General features: G+C 47.5%; 1 protein-coding gene across 1 annotated transcript in view; it reads left to right on the top strand.

Moving 5' to 3' along the window:
• The window catches only part of LOC146811277 (epithelial sodium channel subunit beta-2-like), a 254,912-nt gene extending 233,029 nt beyond the window's left edge, over window positions 1-21,883 (top strand). Inside the window, exons 9-10 of the mRNA XM_085614502.1 lie at window positions 13,913-13,988; window positions 21,133-21,883. Of these exons, the coding sequence (XP_085470628.1) occupies window positions 13,913-13,988; window positions 21,133-21,459 (403 nt within the window). The 3' untranslated portion in view covers window positions 21,460-21,883. The remainder of the gene's footprint in view (window positions 1-13,912; window positions 13,989-21,132) is intronic.
• Window positions 21,884-22,953: the final 1,070 nt, after the last annotated feature.

Here is a 22,953-nt window from a genome sequence, read left to right as displayed (position 1 = left end):
CACGTACATCATGTGCCTGCTGTCACTGCAGTCTGGGAATAAAACAGACCCCTGTGCCAGGGCACAAAACAGAGCCCAATAGAGACCCGTTTCGAGGCCTCCTTTAAACAAGCATTGCCATGGCCAATAGGTCTCGCCTTTGGGACCTTATAAGTGTTTAGCCATGCAACAGTTGCATAACTAAACACTTATAAGGTCCAAAAAGCGAGACCTATTGGCTATGCCAATGCTTGTTGTCTTTGTTTTATGGTCTGGTGAGACAACTTTTTAATGTTGATTTCCCTGATTTAACCACAAACACTGCATGTAGCAAGCACAAATGCATACAGGCTCCCATACCTTGCAAAACACCTACACAGAGGCGCAACTAGAGCCAAATTTCGGGGGGGGCTAAGAAAAGATTTCGGGGGGGGCTGAATCTTTTAAGCCATAGGCAGAGTGGAGCTGCAGGGGCTCTTAGAAGGGGTGAAACAACAGCGAGGCCTCATTAACATACAAATTGTCTTTTAAAGACCTGTGAAGTGCTCGGGTGCGGCTGTGTGCGCGCCGGGAAGCTGTCTCATCACGGGCTGCCACACACGACGGGGGGAGGGCTGAAGCCCTGTGAGTCCAATGGGTGTTGCGCGCCTGCACCTATACAACATATCTTTACAAGTTTAAAACTCGCAGGATTTGAAAATTTGTGGGCCACTTTTGTAGCTATCTGATTCACTTTCTGTCCTAGTTCGATCCTGCTAATTTGCAGTTATAAACATTATATTAAAAATACACCTTTATCGTTGAGCACAGGGATAAAGAGTTCAATCCCATATCTATTTTCTTATCACTGTACGAGCTTACTGGCATGCATTTTGCTTTTCTTTAATCTTATCCGAAGAATTTAGCAAATTTACATTTGCCAGTTTGTTTGCAATTCACTTATTACAAATAACAAGAGCCAGCTTTTTTTCTGCAAGAGAATGTTTCTTCTGGTGCAGTTCACAGGGTGCAACAAGCCTTCCAACCAGGTTTGAAAGGGAGGGTCTGTGTTTACCTTCCAACAAACTGGTGTCTTCACAATCTCAAGTCTGTGCCTCCGGTGAAACTAGGTATGTAAATTTGCTTTATTTCTCTGATGAGCTTTGAGGAAGCATTTGCCAGGAACTGCATGAAATGAAACGAATAATTTTAAATTGTAAGACTACAATAGTGTCATCAAAGCCACTGGATTTACAGGATTCTGCAGCCATGGTGTTTTGCATATACTCCTGGATTTCGGCAACTCCCAAAAAATCCTCCATCTGCTGCATATTAAAAAAAAATCTACATCGAAACTGTTTCTAGATCATTGGATCAAAAAAGACTTTAAAAAAGCGCCATTTCTTGTGCCACGCTGTGGCTGATCATCTGGAAAATGGTACAGGAAACCTCTTAGTTTCTGTTTGCATTGTAGTCAGGTGTTCCTCTGGTACTAGTGAGGTGAAACCTTTGCACAGGCAGTATTGGGTCAAGAGGGGTGCAGCACAGACCCCAGACTAGCTTGTTGGTGTGAAAAAGGCCGCTTTATTGGAAACAGGTGAACCTTACATCCAAAATTCCTTGGCCTGTGCCTTACAAAACTAAACCCCACTAAATATTGTCCTTCTACTTCACCCCCCACCACCTCCCCTAACATTGTTCCCCCTGCAAACAATTATAAACCCCCAAAACTTGCAATTTCCTAACCTTTCTTCACCTAACTATGTAAACTTCCTATGCTCCTTCCCCTTCCTGCGTGCTCCCCGAGTGACCTTCCCAACCAATAAACTGTAACTGTACACCGCTGTACCAAAAATGACCCAGGAAAAACGCCACACAAAAAAGTCTGCTCCAATTACTTTTTTGACCCCCCACACTAGGACTCCTGTTGCCTCGGGTATCTGTATACTCCTACTGACCTGTCCAAAGCCTCCTTAAGCTGAACTATGTACAATTCCATCCCCTAGCGGGACAGATGAACCCCATCTTCCCGAAAGAAAGACACTGCCGCATAACGCAGCTCTGGGTGTTCCATCCTTCCAAACCCCTCCTTGTCGCAAAAACTCCTCATGTCCCTGTTAATCTTCCGACAGGCCCTATCTATGGCCGCCGGCCGCTCTGCCCCCCTCCAACATCTCCTGGGTATAAATTCGGAACCATATGACATGAAAACCTGACCACTGCCGCTGAATCTCCAACAGGTCCCGCTTCATTTGCTCCAACAACGCCAAACCCTTCCATTGCACTAGATCGTTCTCTCCTAAGTGAATGATCAACACGTCTTGGCAAATCCCACCCCTGACTGATTTGCTCAATGCCAGAAACAACTTGTGCCACCTCATGCCCCCTTTCCCCTGCCAATGACAACGAAACAACCTAGGATCCAATTCTAAATTTAAACTTTTGTATTTGTCCCATTCGTAACGCTCCGCTCGTTTCACAAAAGAATGTCCTATGACGAGGATGGACAAACCTTCCAAGGCAGGCCCCGCCACCGCACCTGAAAAGACACATACGTGAGAAAGGGAAGTGAAATCATGCTTCCCCCTTTCCAGAGCCCCGCATCCTGACGTATGTTTTATAACAGTCTCATTTCCATCGCCCCAAGCTCATAAGGTCTTTCCTCACCCACCCCTTCTTTGCTGCATCCGTTGCCGCACCTATGCGAAAATAATGCGTCCCAAACTGCCTGGGGTTCTCACCCATACCTTGAAGGGCACGCCTCAATACCCAAAGCAGTTGAGACGCTGTCACCCTGCCACCGTCCTCCCGGCGGAAAACCTCCCCGGCATCGAGACCCGCCCCGCTGCTAGGATCGTACCCCATGCCGCGGGGCACACCGAATGTTCCACCACAGGTCCCATGACAACCCACTTTCCCGCACCCCGTTGGTCTGACTTCGAGAGCCGCAAGAGAACTGCCACCTCCTTGACCCGCAGCTCCACCTCCCCCCACTGTACCCCCCGTGCCCACCTTGACCCCAGGAGCTCCGAAACCCAAAAAGCCCCGAAATACATCCACGACATCAAGGTGGAGAACAGAACCATTTCCTCGCGGTTGCGGCATTTCTGCGCCATGAGCCGTGTCAAGCCGACGAGAATACCCACCGTTATGGGCCTTAGCTGCTGAGTGTTGGCGCCTCGCTCCCGCGCCCATCCTTCCAGTAAACATGCGCCCAGTTCGCCTGCAGACGGCGCGTAACCCCACCACAGTTTCTCCATAAAGGCTGTGGCTGACAGTTTGCCTGCTATCATCACTTTGGACAGTGCTTTGTCCATCATAGCCAGAATAAATTGTACCACCTGTTCGTCCCTTACCCAGAGACTGTCATGTCGCGATGCGCCACTGTCTAGAAAATCCCGCCAAGCCTGCTCGTATGCCCTCCAGGTGGAAGTGGCCACTGACCCTCTTACCAATTGCACGACCCTTTCTCTCCTACTGACCACATCCCTGCTGGCACCGGCGTCCTGCATTTGTCCGCCTCCGTGGCTAGCCCATGGAACCTCTGCCACTGTGAACGAGACAAAGCATCCGCAATGTCATTGTCCACCCCCGGCACATGTCGGGCTTGAAACTAAATATCATGTTCCAAACATCGCAGCACAAACACTCTCAATAACGTGAGCACCTGCGGGTCCAGGGCTGACTGCCTGTTCACTACCTGCACCACAGACATATTATCCACCTTGAAAATCACCTTCTTTTGTGCCAAATCCCGTGCCCACACAGTCACTGCCACCACCAATGGGAACAGTTTAAAAAGGCAATGCTTCTCCCTCCGTTCTTCCATTGTGACGGCCATTCCTCGGCGCACCACCTCTCCTGCCAGTACAGTCCAAAACCTCCCGCCCCTGCCGCATCTGATGAGATGGTCACGTCTCACTCCCACGCCTCCGAGGGGGCCATTGGAATACCATTGAAGTGTTCCAAAAACGCTCGCCACATGCGCAAGTCCTCCTTTGTGCCCGCCGAAAAGCGCATATGATGATGTGGCAGCGTCAAGCCGGACAGGGACAAGCCCAGCTGTCTGCAAAAGGTTTGCCCTGCCCGCACCACCCGGCACGCGAAATTCAAGTGCCCTAAGAGAACCTGGACTTCCCGTACCGTCACCTTCTTTTTCGCCAGCAGGGCGTCGATCAACAACAGCATGTGCACCTTCTTATCTCCAGGCAAACGGGCTTCCTTGCCACTGAATCAAGCTCGATACCCAGAAATGACAGCACCGTGCTGGGACCTTGCATTTTCTCTGGTGCCAGGGGCACACCCAGGTAGCCCATGAGTTCTGTAAAACTATCCAGCTGCTGCTGGCAGTCCGCTGAACGGGCAGTCCCACCAGGAAAAAAGTCATCCAGGTAGTGCGTCACCGTCTCCTTGCCAGTGTACCATGAAAAAACCCACTGCAAGAAGGTACTAAAGCGCTCAAACAAGGCACAAGATATTGAACACCCCATTGGCAACGCTTTGTCCACGAAAATGGACCCTTCAAACTGTATACCCAACAGTTAATAGTCCTCCAGGTCTACCTGGACCAGCCATAAAGCTGGCTTGATGTCGCATTTTGCCACTCCGATAGGGGAGATGATCAGGTCCCGAATAGGGGTATCCAGAAAGGGCCCGGCCATCAGCCCTTACCGTACTTCCTTGCCCAACTTGTCCCTCACCACTGCCCCGTGTGTCTTGGCAGATTTCATATTTCCGCCCAGCTGGCGGCCATCGGACCCTCGGACCCCAGCCGGAAACCATCCCAAAAGCCTTGCCGTAGCAGTCCCACGTCTTCTGTCCGTGGATAAGACACCAAGAAAGTTTCCAGTCTTTCCTGCTTAATTGGAGTATGCCCCTGTTCCCCCCACCTCTACCCACCTGCTGCTGCCCCGCCGGCGCGGACTGCTGACCCTGACCGCCGTTTCCCGCCCCCCAGCATTGCACCACTGGGTGTCGCCCCGCGCCTTTGGAGCATTCGTGCCGGAACTTAAAATATTGCCTCGCGCAAGCGCCCTTGTTGAAATCCCAGCATGCTCCCACCGTGCCTCCGGTGGTGTTCCCTCCCTGCCCCACCCCCCTTCCTGCGGGTGGGGCGGGTCAGAAAGGGGCGAGGCGTGAGCGGTAGTCTCCTGGCCGTGTATATCGTTTTCCCGAACTAGGCCCCTCCCATGGTCTGCTGGTATAAGTCAGAGTCGAATTCCCCCGATTTCGCCTCCGGATCCCAGGCCAGCCGCGCCCGAAACTCCTCGTCATAGTGCGACCAAGCATACTCCCCATACGTGACCTGCGCCTGCCTGATCACGTCCATGTATTTGAACAGGGCGACGGACCTGTCAGGGTACTTTTCACAGTACACGCTGGCGAAAATCAAGAATCCCGCTGACCAATTTTCAATCTTCAGGGGCACCCTCGGCCTCTTGGCCAGTTCTATCTCTCCTTCCTTGGAGCCCTCCTTCGCTGTCAGCTCTCGATGGAGGAGCTTCAAGATATACACGTAATCGCCCTTCCAAATTTTCTCTTTGGTGGCCCACGACAAGTGGGCCCCCAAGGACTTCATGATGCCTATATATGGCAACTTTCGCACAGGGATGTCATGGCTCTCCTTACCCGCCTTGGGCGCTCCCCCACGTCTTCCTTCCCTCCCCCTGCAGCCTCGCTCTTGTTCTCCCCGGGACTCACCTCCTCCGGCCCCACCCCCATGTCCTTCACGTATGTCCCTTTACTCAAACGCACCCCCGTCCTCCCCCCCTCCTCGCATCAGTACCAACCGAGACCCTGGCCTGGGGCCCATTCCATGCCTTACCTGGCATCAAGGTCGGCGTCCACAACGGATCCCGCCGCCAAACCAGTCGTGCAGGTGGGGCTGTCACTCTCTCCGCTTTGTTCCACGTGATCGCACTTCCCTGTAAAAGACTAGGCACAGCATTACTCCGATTCCCCCTCTTCCTAACTCTCCTCCCCCCGCCCCCGCCCCCGCTCCACTATTTCACCTTCCTCCACGCTCTCCTCATCGTAATCCAAAAGTAATGGGCCGTCCTCTTCGGACTCCAGCGCCCTCAGCCCTGTGCGCTCCCCCCTGCCCGGCTTTGCCACAGGCCGCCCTCCGTGGGCACCAGCCTGCTCAATCCCGCCCGCTCCCTGCAAGTGCGTAGCAAGTCTCCCACGTCCACGCTCCCTCTCCGCTGCCCTGCGCGCTGTTCCTCAGGGTCCCACTCCATGTCATCGGACCCCTGACCCCGTCCCCCGGCGGCCGCATCGACCCATCGGGGTGGAGCCACCGGGGACCTATCGCCCCGCCTCCTGTATGCTGCCACTGTCAAGTCCCTCGTGGGAGCACGGCCCCCCGCATGAGGCAGAGCTGGCCCATCCTCTCAGTAGGTTGGAGCCGCATGCTGCTCTCCCTAGCACCTCGCCATACTGTCCTGCCAAAAAGAAGTGGAGTCTGACATGCCGGGGTTAATCTTGCCCCCTAAGCCGCCACACCCCCAACCCTCCCTCCGGAACCCCCCAGTCCCATCCCACCCCGATGCACCGGAGGAATGGCCCCCCTGCCGCAATGGGTTAGACTCCCCCTCCTAATGCACCCCCCAGGCCACCCCCTTCTCCCCCTTCCCCATCGCTCCAGTCCAACGACTCCAGCTCCTGCCACACCGCGCCACCATCCCAGGTCCTTCCCGAGGCCCCAGCGCACCCCCAGCACCCGCCGACTCCGACGGCTTCCCCCACTCCCCCATGGCCGCCCACCGATTGCGCAGGCCTTCTGGCGCCCTCTCTAGCCATCCCCCGGCATCCAGTGACGGCATGGGCCCCCAGTGCAGACCCTCCCTCCTTGCCATCCCTGGCACCCTCCCACCCCCCTTCCTCCCCCCCGGACCTGTTCGGCGAGCCCCGCACACCCCGGGTCTCACCCCCCCAACCTGCACCTGCCCCGTCCCCTCCCCCCCAACCCTACCCTGGGACCCCCTGGTCACCTCAGCTATACCCCCTGCCTCACTCATCTGCCATCCCTGCTCCACCTGCCCACGCCCATACCCCCTGCCCCCTCCCCATCCTCCCAACTCTCTTAATAGCGGGGAGGACCATCCGCTGTTCATTATCGCGGTGGCAGCTCCCCCACCGCTCCGCTCCTGACACTGGGCCTCTGCAGCTACGTCCTCCAGACGGCCATGTCCTTTCCTCTGTGCCTCCCCCCTATGGCCCTCTTCCTGCCTGATGTCTCCTGTACCCCCTTAGCGTGCGCCACCCCCCCAGCCCCCTCCCGGAACTTCAGCAGAGGCTGCAGAGGCCGAGGAGCTGCGCCCCGCCTCCCGCCCTGCGAGCGTTTAGACGGAGCGACCGTGTTAGCTAGGCTGCCGCACCCTCCCGCATCCGCAGGCACACGTTTTCGAGTTTGCGGCGGCTCACATGCAATTACCGCCTCCGCGACTCCACTCGCTGCCCGCCTTGAGGGGCCTCACCTTGACGTCGGGCCGCAGCAAGTCCTAGCGGCCTGCGTCCTCCAAGAGGCGGAGCGCCTCCAGCACCCGGGGATCCTGTCCATGCGCGATGACAACCGATCGGGACGCTCTTCAGACAATGCTGCCACCACGAAATATACCCGCATTGCACAAATGCGACCACCACAACCACAAAAGTACAAAAGCTAACACCACAACCCTCCCAGCCGGCTGTCGTGTCACAAACCACCAAAATGGTTGCCAGTGACCTAAGATGGGCAGCTTTATACCACCCCAGCCCAAAAATAGCCCAGCCCCAGCCCAACGAGCCCCAAAATAGGCCATGGCAGCCCAACCAGCCCACTGGGCTCTGGCTGCCCCCCGGCCCAAAATCCCCCAGGAGGGGCAGGCCTCCCGGTGGTCGGCCGCCGCCCCCAAAGCCCTATTACACTGTTAAAAATGACAAAATAATAACATAATATTGCCACACAAAGTGCCACATTGGGACAGATGACTTACCTTTTGTTGCAGTATTATTTGGTTTCTGTCGCATACTTTGGTCTTCCTTTGGTGCATAATTCAAGTGACCCTGACCACAATGTATCCTAATGTCAAGGGTACTTATAGAATTGTCAGTAGATGTCATTCTAGTGGCAATCTTGGTAATGGGGTGTGAATCAATGGGGTGAGGGGCGGATTGTCATTGTTAAAAGTAGAGAGGTAGGGTGCAGTCTGGTTTTTGGCGAAGTCTTTCATAATGTGAGGGACAGAGGGATCCTGGATTGTGGCAGACAAGTCTGGGGGGGAGGGGAGGGAGATATTTAGTTTTTGCTACCAATGATTAGGGCTTTTATTAATATTGTGCTTGGGGGTCTTAGTTTCACTATTTCATAGCCTAGCAAGTAGCTGGCATTACTGTTACACAACTTGGGCATTTGTGGGTTGTGGGAATACGGCCCATCACAAGATTTCAGTTGAGAAATGGGTGTGACATATGGGATATAGTGTTTTCACGCCAATCTTACATGTTATTCCTCCCCGTGGCTATTTTTCACCTGGACATTTGACTGCTTTGCACGGCACTTGTAATTACTGCTGTCAGCAGGGACGCTTTCTATATTAGCGCTCTGGGGCTGTGCCCCAGTGAAATTCCTTCCTATTGCTACACAAATATTAAATAGATCGATTTATTTAGAGGTAATAGCGTATCTCTTAACAAATTGATGTATTTAAGTCTGCTTGTACCTGGCTGCCTGCCCCGCCTCGCTCTGAAGCAAGAGACGGAAACCAGGCAGTAAATCAACTTTAAGAACTGTGACGCACAACACAGGGCTTACCGTTCTAAAGCCCTTTATTGCCATTGTACTCAATGACAGAATCCATTGTAGGCCAGTGACACTTTTAGCGTCATAGTTTTGTGCGTGGGAGCCTCCATCCCTGCGTGAAGGTGGCCACTCGTCATTCACAGGCGTAGAACCCACCCTTCCCATTTGTCACAGGTAGGAACGGATGCAAGCATGGTAAGTGTTATAATGCTAACCTTGGGTTATGTCTATTGTGCTGAAACCCCTCACCATGTTAACCTCCCCCTCTGTGACACCCCAGGCCCTGGCTGCACATCGCTGTCCCCTTTAGAAGTGGAGCTGCGGTATTTGCTCCCCCGTGAAATTGACCCAGAAGACCAGCAGGGTTTTTGTTACCTTGTGAAGTTGATCCAAATATCTTGTGGGCACTTACTTTACATGCTTTGTTATCTGTGCATTTAATTTACCCTGAACTTGCCCTTCTATTTTATTGTTTGAGAGTTGCATTCCCCTCTATGTTAGTGTGAGGACCCCATACCCTAGGCCCTGCCCTTGCATCAGACACCAAGTTCCGTGTTTGATTCCAGGTAGAAAGGAGGCCTGCATGTTCCAATTAACATTTTTTGCCAAATATCCTTATTTGCACATAATGGTTGAAAATTCCATTCTCCTCCACTCTCTTTGTTTTCATTTACTGCACTGCAAAGTAACCCTGGCTAAACAGTGGTAGGGGGAAGTTTCTAAATGCTTGCTGAACTTAATGACAGAGTTTGCATCATGTAATGAAATGCTTTTATTAAAACCATAGGTGGGTCAATAAGTTAGAGGTTCACCTCATTAGTAATCTGCTGGTTCAGAGAACTGAACCTGTGCACCGGGGTAGGGTTACAGTGAAATGACAGCCAAAGGTAGCTTAGAAGGATCTGACAGCCACAGAATGCTTCCTGGACATGGACAATGGTTGGTATATTCCTGAAAATGAAGAAATGTGAATGAGGGCCGTAACCTCACATTCTACCCCAGATGCTAATTAAAGTTATATAGTGAACCAGCAGAACATGGCTGCAGAATTTCCCTCCTTTTACTAACATCAGCGGCTTGTAACGTATAGTTAAAAGCAAAAATTCCATTGTAGAACATGACAGGCCTGTCTGTGAACGTGCACACATATTCTTATTCATGAAACCAGTGTGGCGGCAGTGTAGGGAATATCCAAATATCCGAGTCACGTGCTAAGGGAGAAATATGTGCTTATAGTAAAGACAGTTGCCTGCTGTATGGAGATAAAACTGTCCCTATCTTCATGGCCTTATCATTAATGCCAAAACTATGTATTGATTTACAAATAATGAATGTTTAAAACGTTAAGGTAATGCATGCCAGTGATTTAGTACCTCTCTTATTTCACATTTTACTTCATCTTGCATTCCCTAAGAGTGTTAGCTGTTTCATCATGTTGTGTTTCCGTATTATTGTGAGCATCTTATTACTCTTGTACACAGTAGCGGCCAGTGTCTGGGCAAAGTGGCGGGCGGAGAGAGATGGGGGACCGGGGACAGGCAAACAAAAAATTAATAATAATAAAAGAACTTAGCTGCTCAACGCTCCTCTCTGGCTCCGTCACCGTGCACTGCAGACAACGGCTCCCAGAATCCCCTGGGCCAATGCTGAGGCTGCTTTCATGCTGCATGAAAGCACCATCAGGATTGGCCTGGGCGCCAAAGATTTGCTCTTCCAGTGAGACTGGGAGCCTGTGCCTGCTCCCTCTAACCCAGCAATGCAGCTCAGTTGGAGAAAGCTTCAGTGCGCATGACGATTTGGCCAGCCTTACACGGCAGGCTAAACCGTCATGCACACTAACAACCAGTGCACCTACTACTTCCCCTCTGCCTGTCATCCCTATGGCCCCACCCCCTAGACAACGCTACAGAGAAAAATAAAACAATATTAAACACAGGTTCATTATCGTTTTGTTATTTGGCTGCTGGCAGGGGGGCGACGCTTTTCATCTATAGTGGAGCAGCCGCTGCTGCTTGAACAGTACATACTCTTAGTTGTTCTAAGTGCTTATTAGGGGCCTTGATAAAGAGCTCTGGTGCTGAGGCTGAAGTCAAAGCAAAGTGCCTGTCAGTGAACTGGTCTCGCTACAGAGCACACAGAACAATGGTCATGTATTCCAGTTGCAATTGAAATTCTATGAAAATGTGTGTGAAGAGGGTACACAGATGTCAAAATATTTTCACAGCAAAAGCAAAAGGCCTTAAAGTGCTTGAATGTGAATGAGTGCAGCATATGTTTGGAAGTGGTAATGTCTGGGAAATGTGAATAAGTGCTTTCGAGGAAGAGTGAAAAGGGGGTACTGAAGAGGAGAGAGAAGCTGTTAAAGATGTGCAGATGAAGGAGATGTGCAGAGAAATAGGGCACAAATATCTCACATAAAGAGCACATAACTGAAGGCCGAAACTCCTTCCCCAGGCCTCAATACTATTTAATTCAAAGGCTCACAATTTCAGAAGTGAAACATTTACAATGTTAATTAGTTACAACAAATCGTCTTTGTTACTCATCTTAAACATCTAACAACAATTGACAACGCCAATCATGCTTACAGGTCTTCGGTGTATCTAAGCTGTTATTCTATATATCTGGATACAATTACATCTCAGAGAGAAACCGAAATCGCGGTCATGTAGCACACTATTGGAATCAGAAATGTATTTTACATGTTCCTTTTTAGAGAGCCCCCATTATTTTCCTCCCACTTAAAGACCTGTCTGAACATATTTTTATATGACTGATTGTATCCAGCAGCTGTGGGTGCTTCCGGAAGCCTGGTTAGAGCATTTTCTTCCAAAGTTAATGCTGCAAGCAGTGCAAGACACTGGGCCAGCACACACTTTAAAGGGCCTGAAATTGTCTGCTGTACAATTTGCACATTGCAGTAACTGTTGAACACATTAATGCGGTAAGCTGTAGGGCAGTTTGAAATTTGTTTAATATTTCAAGACTATACTTTTCCACTGCTCTGTAAGCCATGCATGATCACAAAATTAATTTGCTTTAAAATGCACCATTTGCCAATCATTTTTCCTTTTTTTCCCAGGAGGAAAAACCACCCTGGATCCCACTTTTTAAAGCGTGCTTGTGTCGCTCGCTTGATAAAAGTCATGCCCAACTTTTGCTCCCCACGACTTTCAAATGTCACCAGATGCCACTGCTGCTGTGGCCAGTAACTTAAATTTCCGGCTGCCGCTGGAATTAGAGACCTCTGGTAGTGAGGGCCAAAATGTTGGCCTTAGAAGGACAAAAGCCAGAGTTGCCCTCCTCGGATTCTAACCTGTGACCTGCTAGTTACGCAACCAACGCTTAAGTCAATGATGCATTTCATTGACACGAAGAAGGGTGCCTTGGCAGGAACTTTAACGCGGTTGTACATTTTTTGGCAGGATTCGAGACCTCGTTATTGAATTGTTCTGTGGTGCGTTTCCAAGGACATTCCATTCTGCAGGCTACTACTTTACAGTCGTCAAGGTCAGGCGTGCCTCAGGGAGCTTGACTTGTCTTTCCTCTAGTGATGCCAGAGTGTGTTGCTAGTGGTGGATTGGGGTTTTTGCCTGAAACCTGTTGTTCCACAGAGCCAGGGAAAGGAAAGGGCAAGACCCACTAAGAGGTCCTGATAGTTTGGCTGTTGCTGTTGATCTTAAGTTTGTGGCCTGCGGGGAACCTCGGAAAACACCAGGTTGGGCCTGTGTTCGAGTGTAGGGGTAAGGACGGATGGTGAGTAATTTTGGGGAACATTTACAAAGAGTCAGACAATGCACTGCTGCGTGAAGATCTACAAAGTCGCGTTGGGTGAATGGCGAAAAAACTGGGCATCATTTTTGTTTACAATGTGTCGCATTCCGATGATGTCATCGACCACATAAATGCTAATAAGGTCACGCATGCGTGAAGCTGAACACAATTTAGCACTGCACAACACAAAAAGCATGAGTGAACATTGTCTTGGGCTTACAAGAAAATTGTATTCGAGGCATACCCTCAGAAAGAAAATTTCTTTCTGCAGACAACCACCCAATGGTCCACATAAAATGAATAATTTACCTGTATTAAGTTTGAAAATATCACAACATTTTCAATTGTCAGTTGTTTGCAGCTGCTTTTATTTGGTGCTAAAATTCAATGGACTACCAGGTTGCACTTCTTTAAGGGGCAGGATATATGGAATCCTATGGGCGTTTACGCTATTCGCGCCCCCAGGGCCGGCTCTGGGGCGGAGCGACCGGTGCCAACACACTGGGTGCTCACTTCACATGTCGTCATGTTTGCAAGTTTATTTTGGAATTAAAAACACCTGCTGCCAAGTTCCTTGCCTCCAGCAATTTCCAGGCAACAATAAAATTGTCAAGATAACTCCGGTGATTAATGTTCTTCCTGGAGAGAGATCAGAGTTTTGTCTAGTTGAGGTTTTGACTGATCATAAAATAACACAGAGGATTATTATGCCTGCTGCAAAGAACAAGTACCATGCAGATCACAAAGTGCATATAATGTAAATAGGTCAGTGGGTTATTGCTTTTTTAAGAGACATCCTTTTGTTCCTTGCAGTTTATAAGTTAAACTCCTAATATAGAATGGTGAATTATTAACTAGCATCAAAGAGCTGCATGCACACTGCAAAGTATAGATTACAGCCTAGATTAATGTTGCAAAAGGAGTTAATTTGGATAGAAATCCATTGTAATCATTAAAGAGATCCTCCTACTATGGTGTTCCGTTTTAAATTCTGAGTTTGTGCTTCTACAGACCAAGCATTCTTAAACTATACTGCCTACCAGTATGGGTGACATGACATTCCTACTCCTTGCAGTCCTCTGGCTTATATAACATTTCATATACACTGATTTACATATATATGATTGATTGTCGACTGCTGCGGATGCCGCGTCAGGGTGGAGGTGGCTTCATCTTGGGAGGTCCAAGATGTCTGCATTCAAGGAGGCGTGAGAAGGGTCAGGTGAAGGAGAGCTGGGACTGACAGAGATTTTGCGGGCACATGGATTTGGTGGGGAACAAGCGGCTGGTGGCACTAAGCGCGGGGGGAGGAGAGATAACAGGCACAATCCTTTGGGTTTCAATTAATCATTTGTAAGTGCCTGACTTGTTCATTTTTTTTTTTTGGACGTTTTTCAGAGACAATGTGGTGAAACTTGTGGTTTATTATCAGCAGCTGAACTATGAACTCATCGAGGAGACCCCAGCGATGCAGGTGAGCCACTGGGACCCTGGAGCTGCGCGCTGCAGCTTCCCTCTCCATCAGCTCCATTCTTCTCTTCAGTCCAGCTCTCTCTCTCTCTCTCTCTCTCTGTCTCTCTCTCTGTCTCTCTCTCTCTCTCTCTCTCTCTCTCTCTCTCTCTCTCTCTCACACACACCCACAAGCACCTCTGTGCACACTCATACACACAAACACAACCCCAGAGGCGCAACTAGAGCCACATTTTTTTTTTGGGGGGGGGGGGCTAATTAAAATTTCAGGGGGGGGCCTAATTCTTCCAGCAATAGTCAGAGTGAAGATGCAGGGGCTCTAAGAAGGGGTGAAAAAGCAACAAAGCCTCATTAACAAGTAAATGGTCTTTTAAGTGAAGTTCTCGGGTGCGGCTGAAATAAGACAGACTCCAGACCAGTCAGCCCACAGCAGCTCAAAAACTTGCACACACCGCCTTACCGCAAACGTTTTTAGAAATAAAAGTGTTTGTTATTGGCAAATATTTTCAAGAACAAAGAAAGATGCTCACCTTATGAGAAATATTTCATCAATCTAAGCTTTGTTTTTTCCTTTGTCGGCCACAATTCATGTTCCTTCGGCCGGCCTCGGGTGAGAGTCACCTGAGTAAAAATGGCGACGCTCCCCGCACGTACAACAACCAGGACTTACAATTTAAGGCAGCCTTGATGACAGCAGGTGTGTCCTTATCCCTCACTGCTTTCAGTCATGGTTGGTACAGTCCTGTGCTGAAGTCACGAATGTGCATCAATGGCAACTGCACCATGCCGGTTTGAGATTTTGTTGACTTCATTTAAATGCTGCAAGAATGTAGTTGTGTTTAAGTTTAGGCCTGTGTAAAGTTGTGAAGGTTGGAGCCTTGCAACTTGGCTATTTTTAGGTCTGACCTTTGAGGCAGCTTTAGGTATTGTTTTTCAAAAACATCATAAAACACACATGCAGAGGTTTTTTTTGCTCAGCAGATTTCATCCATTGGACGGTTCAACTGTCAATCACATTTTACTTCAGTCCCGACAGCATACAGCATGGGCCAACAGGTCAGCCTACTTTTTCCATTGGCTCCCTTCACTTTGTTTGACTATACAAAGACTGTGCACATGGTTCACAACCACCTAAAAATAGTTCCTTTCGCCTCAGTGACAAAGATCGGTCAACGTCTGTTTTTATTTATTTTAACATTCATATCATATCATTCAACTTTATTCGATTTTACAATTAAATCATAAAAGCATAATAAAATACATAATCTTATCCAAAAGTGCATAAATCAATACAATGACAAAATTAATAACAAATTAACTACACGAGACAGGGTTTTATCTAACCCATCACATATTGTTTCCATTTGCCGGGTACTCTGTATTATAAGTCTGTCACGGTTTTAACATTAAATACCATGTATTTGTTTTGCCTGCACTCCAGCTGCCCATTTAATTGGGGATTTATTTTCCATCAGTTTGCTGTTATAAAGTGTTTAAGTAGCATTGTAACAGTGTAGCAGCCTGCATTTAGAGTGCTTGGTTAGGTTGAGATTTATTCTTGTCTCCTTCAAAAACAATAACAGTAAAAAAAATGTATGGAGCAGCAGGTATTATATTTAAAAAAAACATCACAAATAATGCAGTCATTTTCCTAATGTTATTTAAAATCCAATAACATGATGACCATATTACGTGATGGCATATTTTCTTTTTTCGTTTTCGTTTTTGTGGCACATTATATTGCAATAAAAATATGTCTTAAATTGACCTTCACCTCAACCTGCAAAAGCCACACCCATTGGCTTTGCCAATGCTTGTTTTAACTGTGCCAGTTTTACAAATGTCAATGCCAAGTCAAGTCAAGAAAAACTTTATTTCGGAGGATCTCCATAAAAGTACATAAAATGAATATAAAAACATTTAAGAACAATAGATAAAATGGTTAAAAGTTGTTGGTGCAGCCGCAGGGCTAGATACCTGGTAGTTACATATAATCATGTGCCTTATAACAGAGTACAAAACGAATCATGGTGACATTTTTAAATACCGCTTCCGTTTGTGCCATAAAGCCCCCAGAAATTTTGCCACAGCAAACACAATGTGTGCAGCCATATCGCTTTTAAGAATTCTAAAGGCTTCGTGGCATCTGGTAAGACCCAGATTCCTGCAAACGGGAATGATCCATTTTCTGCGCGCCTCAGTATAGCCCGGGCAGAAGAATATAAGATGCAGCTCGGTTTCATCACTTGCTCTGCATGCCGGGCAAATACTGGATGTCAACGCGGACCAACGGCTAGTAAGAGCATGAATTGGCAAGGACCCGTGCCTCCATTGCAAATAAAGCTTACTGATTATTGCAGGGTAAACATTGTCAAGGGCTAGTTCAAAACTATATGTGGTCTTCATGTGAAGGAATTGATGTGTTAACGACCCTAAAGATTTTGAAGGTCGAAGTGAAGGAGCCTTGGAATCATAGTACAGTTTGATAAGAGCTTTTTTAGGAAACTTTGAACAGGCGTTCCAAGGATCGTTCCAAAGTGCATCTAGACCTAGGCTCACCAAACTATTCCTTACAAACTTGAGCCAGGCAATGTTCCCCGAATTTGGGAAGCCAAGAACTTCCTGTAAACCCTGTCTGTAATGAATCAGTTCAGGCACCGTCCATAATCTACACCAATAGATCACGGGACGAAGCGCCAACTCTTCCTCCAGGGGTCTAATACCTAGGTCTAGTCTCAGAGGCACTAGGGGTGTACGCGGAGGAAGAGCTACTAAACACCTAAGGAATCTGTTCTCCTCCTTTCCCAAGCTGTCCAAGACTTTGTGACCCCATAGTTCGCTGCCGTATGTGACTGCTCCTCTGGCTTGTACCCTATAAATATGAAGGGGTGGGCCTATAGGTTTAAGGTTCGACCTATTCTTCCCTATCATCCTTAGTATTCCACTGGTGTGTTGCACTAATTTCAGCCTGGCTTTCTCCTGGTGTGGACCCCACGCCAATTCCTCATTGAGGGTAACACCAAGATATTCAAAGGTGTTTACTCGTTCAAGTGTGTTATTCCCTATACGTGGGATGCGGTGGAGCCTGGGTGGCGGATTGAAGGCCATAAATTTAGTCTTTAAAGTATTGATCTCCAATCCATGCTCCCTACAGAACTCCCCAAATCCATCCAACACACGCTGGATTCCCATCGGTGACTTGGAGAGAAGGAGGGTGTCGTCCGCAAACATAATTGCCGGGACCCTCCTTCCCGCCAACTTCGGGACATCCGAATTGGGGACCCCGTTGAGGTGATCAATAACGCCGTTGACAAAGAGGCAGAACAGGGTTGGTGCGAGTACGCACCCCTGTCTTACCCCTCTGTCAACGGGAAACTTATTTGACAGTGCTCCATGTCTACCACACCTCACACAAGCATAGGTGTTTGTGTGGAGGCGGATGATCATGGTCAGGAGATCAGCTGGCACCCCCACATTCGCCAGCACTTCCCAGAGCTTACCGCGTGGAACCAGGTCAAAGGCTGCCCTTAAGTCCACAAATACAGTATAGAGACTGCCACCCTCAATGCCAAAGTGGTCCAAACAAGTATTTTTAATGACAATAGGTCTGGTTTATAAATGAAAATGTCTTTTCTGTCACTGATGGATTTAGGCACACGCTTGGTCACCATGTGTGCACTCTGGCACTCATCTTTGTGCTAATGTATCCATTCATCCCACCATGTACTCATTCTTGCATTCACCCACTTACACAACCACAATAATAAACAAACTCAACAACCTATGCCCGATAAATTAAAAGAATAAAAGTAGAAAAAAGGAATAGGCTCCCACCTAAACATGCAGGGCATATGCATGCAATAACAAATCAAATTAAACATTGCAGTGGGTGGCCATTTTGCACTGGTGTTGTAAATAATGTATCACTATTTTAAAGTTCCAGCATGGCTGCCACATTCAGAACCAATCTGCTGGCCATTTTGGATTAAAACAATGATACACTATGTTCAAAACCACTCCGGAATGGTTTCCTTATTTAAAGGAAGAAGCTGGGTAGGATGCGGAGCACTGCAGATAAATTGAGCAGCGTGCAAGCGACTGGTCAGCACTACCAGACAAGCTGTAGTAGTCTCTAAAAAATGAAAAGAGGAGAAGAAAAAAAATGAGAGGGAGCCTGTAGAAAGATAAAATGGCAATCTAAAGGACTGGCTCATCCGCCCTGGAACTGACGTGCACTCATTTTCAGGTGCGTGGACACCTTTGATCAGACAAAGGCCGTCACTCGCATGGCAAGGAAGTCAGTGACAAAGGCTGGTGGACCCATTTCCCCATGCTCTTATGCTGCCACAGATGGAAGCAGAGTGCAAATGACAATCAAAGAGACCAGTCTTGGACGGTTGACCCAAAGCCATTAAAGGCTTATTTGGGTTAACATATGTGTTTCATAATAAATAAATCAGGCCAACTCACTTTATCGTAGCTTTTCATTTAAAACAGAGCAGACCTACGCTATCGGTAATAACTTTACCCATTGAACCAATCAGGTGTATACCCTTTATCAGTGGCTTTTCACCAGGCCTCTCTCTGGCCTACTGTCTTGAGCGTAAGCTTTCCAACAAGGCAACCATCAGGTATACTGCAATAAAAGTACATATATGTACAAAATGAAAGTTGTCTAAGCAACATAAAATTATCCTAAAACAGCCTGATAAGGATTTTCAAAGTGAAGATCTTCTATGCCCATGGTTTGTTTGAGTGGTACACCAACCCCACAAACCTTGCCTGCTACAGTAAACTGTGAGAGTCCATGTAATAAAATACCTGCCTATAGGCTTTAGCACAGTGTAATACATTCACCCTTAAAAGCCTTTCGCCTTTAACACATGCTTTGCACAATAAGTAAGCCAGCCTACTGGCTTTGTCATATCTTTTCATAGTTAACCAATCAAACCTATGGAATCTGATATAAAGTTTATCAATGAACCAATAATGCCTACAGTACTTATCATTGGCTTGACACCATAACCTACACCCACCTACTGATATGAACATAAGATAGCAGCCATTGTGCAAATAGTTACAAATATGGATAAGATTACAGTTAGTAAAACATTATGCGACCTCGTTCAAAAGGACCCAACAAGAAGCTTTACAGTGAAAACATCCAACCCCTGGGCTTTGTCAGAGTGGGTGACCAACACCAAAGCCCTCGCCACATATGTCATGCTGTGAGACAGGCTGTAACGCAGTGTGATAGCAATCCACTCTTTAATGCCTATTGGCTTTAACACATGTTTTTCACAATAAATAAGCCAGGTCTACGACCTTTCTCATGCGTTTTCATTATAAACAGAACAGATCTAGGGGATTCAGCATACCTTTTCCTAATGATCCAATCAGGAATATAGCCTCCATCATTAGCTTGTCACCATAACAACGCAGGGATGCTGTACTAAGTGTAAGCAATGCCACCAGGTGACCACCAGGCACACAGTCATAACATTGTATATGTGTGGAAGGCTCCACCTGGCAAAGCAAAATATTATGGGGCCGATTCACAGAACTAACTTAAGACAAAATCCTAAGCTTCCTACTTTTGGTATTCACAGAAGTTAGGATTTTGTCTTAAGTTTGTCTTAAGACAAACTTAAGACTGACTTAAGACAGACTTAAGACAAACTTAAGACAAACTTAAGACAGACTTAAGACAGACTTAAGACAAACTTAAGACAAAATCCTAACTTCTGTGAATACCAAAAGTAGTAAGTTTAGGATTTTGTCTTAAGTTAGTTCTGTGAATCGGGCCCAATGTCTTCTAGGAGTAGCTAACATGGATTATTACAGTGCAGATCTATTGCTATGGTGGTAACAAATATCACAGCCCATGTCTACTAAGGTAATCTGTGAGATCCCATGGAACAAAACACCTCTCTGTAGGATTTAACACAGAGTGATAGCAATCCACCCTTAAATGCCTATTGGCTTTCACATATGCTTTTCACAATAAATATGTCAGGCACATAGCCTTTATAGTAAGTAGCCTTTCATAATAAACAGGCTCAGGCCTACAGCCTTGATCAATGGCTTGCCTCCATGACCAACTCAATCCTGCTGTGTGGAACATAAGCATCCCCGCAAGACAAAGAGCTAAATACAAGCACTCTTTTTCATTGGAAGCACATAACTGTGGTCCAATCAAATGTTGTGCTCAAGAACACCAACACGTGGTCGGAACCTAAGCCCCTCTCTCAGTAGTGCTTCTGAAAGCTCTTCTGTTAATCAAGTAGGGTAGGCAACAGCTGCGCTGTCATGCCCGACCTACGAAATGGGACTAGAAAAGAGCCATGAAGTGCAGTGGGAACTTTCCCACTCCTGTGCACAGCTGGAAGCATCAGCCTCTCAACTTCTTCATTGTCGTAGCCTCGCCTCGCTCCTTCTCCCTTACCTGGAAGTCGGCAGGCAGGATTTCCTGGAATGGGAAGTGACAATGATGGAGCCGAGATGCAGCCCTTGTGTTTCAGGCAACACAGGGGGGGAGGGGGACTCAGAACTCGGCAACCTGATGTCCTGTCCATCCAGCTGCAGGAATCGACGAAACCAAACAACTAATGTGAATTCGGGGAAATCTCATACTTATTTTTAAATATAAAATTCCACAAATGAGCCACCTATGGGGGCTTGATTAAAACTTTGCACATTCCTAATTATGTTTGAAGATCTTTCCTAAATGAAGAGTAATAATATTCTCGCCAAAGGTTGCATTTTAAGGCAAAGAAAACCGGATTACATGATCATCCCCAAGGGAAAAAAATCAAATTGGTGAAATATATTTTGAGTTTCTTTTTAAAAATCACTAGTAAAGCAAAGAAGCACTTACATAAAGTGTTTGTTGTGCTTCGGAAACAGTAGGTGAGTCCTTCTGGTAAGTAGGCAGATAAACTTCTTTCTATTGCTGATCAATGTATCTTTGGCCACTAATAATTTTTGTAAATTTACCATTGAAAATGGAGCGTGGGTGTACCAAAAATGCACTCCTGCTTTTTTTTTTTTACGTCATGCCAGTACAGTCCTGAGCGCTCAGCCTTTTACCTGTCCACTCCCAAATGTCATGAACCCACCTGTGATTTTTTTCCCTTCTTCTTTCTCAGCTTGTGGATCTCGTCTCCAGCCTTGGGGGTCTCGTGGGCCTCTGGATCGGGGTCTCTGTCTGCACTGTAGCCGAGTTCCTGGAGCTTTGCTTGAGCATCATCACCTTCACTGTTCGCCAAGCCCTGTATCGCGACGACGACTCCCCTCCGAACCCGTACACCATCTGCGATCCTGCCCTGCAGGCTCCCGAGCTCAGCTGTCACACCTCCAGCTCAGCTCCCACCCAGACCCCGGCCCATGATGCTGCACCTCTACTGTGGTCGCACCAGCCTGAGAAGCATCAGCAGGGTTATGAGGTCAACCCATACATGGTCGACGAGTTATGAAGTCAGGAATGTGGCCTTTTCCATGACCAGTGCACCAAATCCGCATGATCCTGAGAGACTGGACAAGAATCTTCAAGTTTACAGATCTTGGAATTATTTGCTGGACCCTCCACTTCAACCTGGGCACCACTTGATTTAAAAATGGGTTATATTTCCTGGTGATTCCCATCTCTGATAGGTCCATCCTATCTTTATGTTATTGTCTTATGTTGCTCCCAGATGATGTACTGCATCCCTTCTCAAAATGATATTGTAATACTGCATCTTTCTCTGTTCCAAGCTGCAAAAGCCTGGACTATTGTATTTGTTTCACCGCACACATTTTTCCAGGTTTGACCTGGTGAAATTTAAGTGGCAAAAACCACCAGGTAATTTCACAGAAGTTGTGATCCTGACTCGGATGAAACCACCCTTTTGGGTCCTGAGTTTGCCCTAATTTCTATCTTGAGGGTCCAACCTCAGCCAGCCCCAACCCCTAAACTGAAAACGCCTTGCCAACCAATGGCACTGACCCCACATAGTGAACATACCGGTCACCCAGCTCTACGTTACTCACACAGACAAGCATGTGCAATGCAATAGGTCTCGCAATTGCGAGATTTTGAGCTATTGGCATTGTAAATGACAATGCCTTTTATTTGAGTTTAAAAAACCTGCAATAATAAAAGGCATTGTCATTTACAATACCGAAAGGTCAGAGTTTAAAAAATGCGAGATCTATTGGATAGCAAATGCTTATTGTTTATAAGCGCCCCATGTTGCGCTTTTGCGTTCATAGAGGCCACACCCCTTTCTTTAGATGAGCCGTGTCTAAAGAAAGGTCCGTGGCCTCTATTAAAGTGAACACATGGTATGGGGCGCTTTTACTAAAAACAGCATTTTTTGTCAAGTTGACAAACAAATGCATTTATTGTGAAAGCGCCCCGTGAGAGCGCGCATGGCGCGCTGAATTCCGCAGGAAAGCATGTAGTGCCTGCAGTAGGCGAAACCATTAACGAAAATAGTGCTTACAGATTAAATAAGACGTACCGTGTAACAATGGAAGTAAATGGGCCAGTCCTCATGGGAGGTTACAAATATAGACAAGGCCGTACTAAGGTGGGACTAACAAGCCTATTAACAAATCAGAAGCCAGCATTTATGAAGGACAATGACACAAGCCAATGACAAATATGGGCGGAGAGTGGGCGGGGCTTTAAGTCCATAATCATGGCTCGCAGAGCAGCGCATGCGCTGCCCAGGCTGGACCTAAAAACACTGACAGCACTGTCAGAGGCCCGGTACACAATTACCCACTGTTTGAGTTCTTATGGTCGCCCTCCGGATGGGGCTAGCACATACATGCCAACCCTCCTGATTTAGGCAGGAGACTGCCGATTTCAAGGCTAGTCTCCAGCCTCCTAGTTCCTATATGCAAAAACCCAATTCCTCGTCAGGCTTCTGCAGATGAGTGGTGTTGAGTGACTCAGATTATGCACTGCCAGTAACCTGCCC

The sequence above is a fragment of the Triturus cristatus genome, chromosome 7, assembly GCF_964204655.1.
Source record: "Triturus cristatus chromosome 7, aTriCri1.1, whole genome shotgun sequence".
NCBI lineage: Eukaryota > Metazoa > Chordata > Amphibia > Caudata > Salamandridae > Triturus > Triturus cristatus.
The sequence above is the reverse complement of the archived record's forward strand: the minus strand, read 5'-3'. Positions and strand labels throughout refer to the sequence as shown.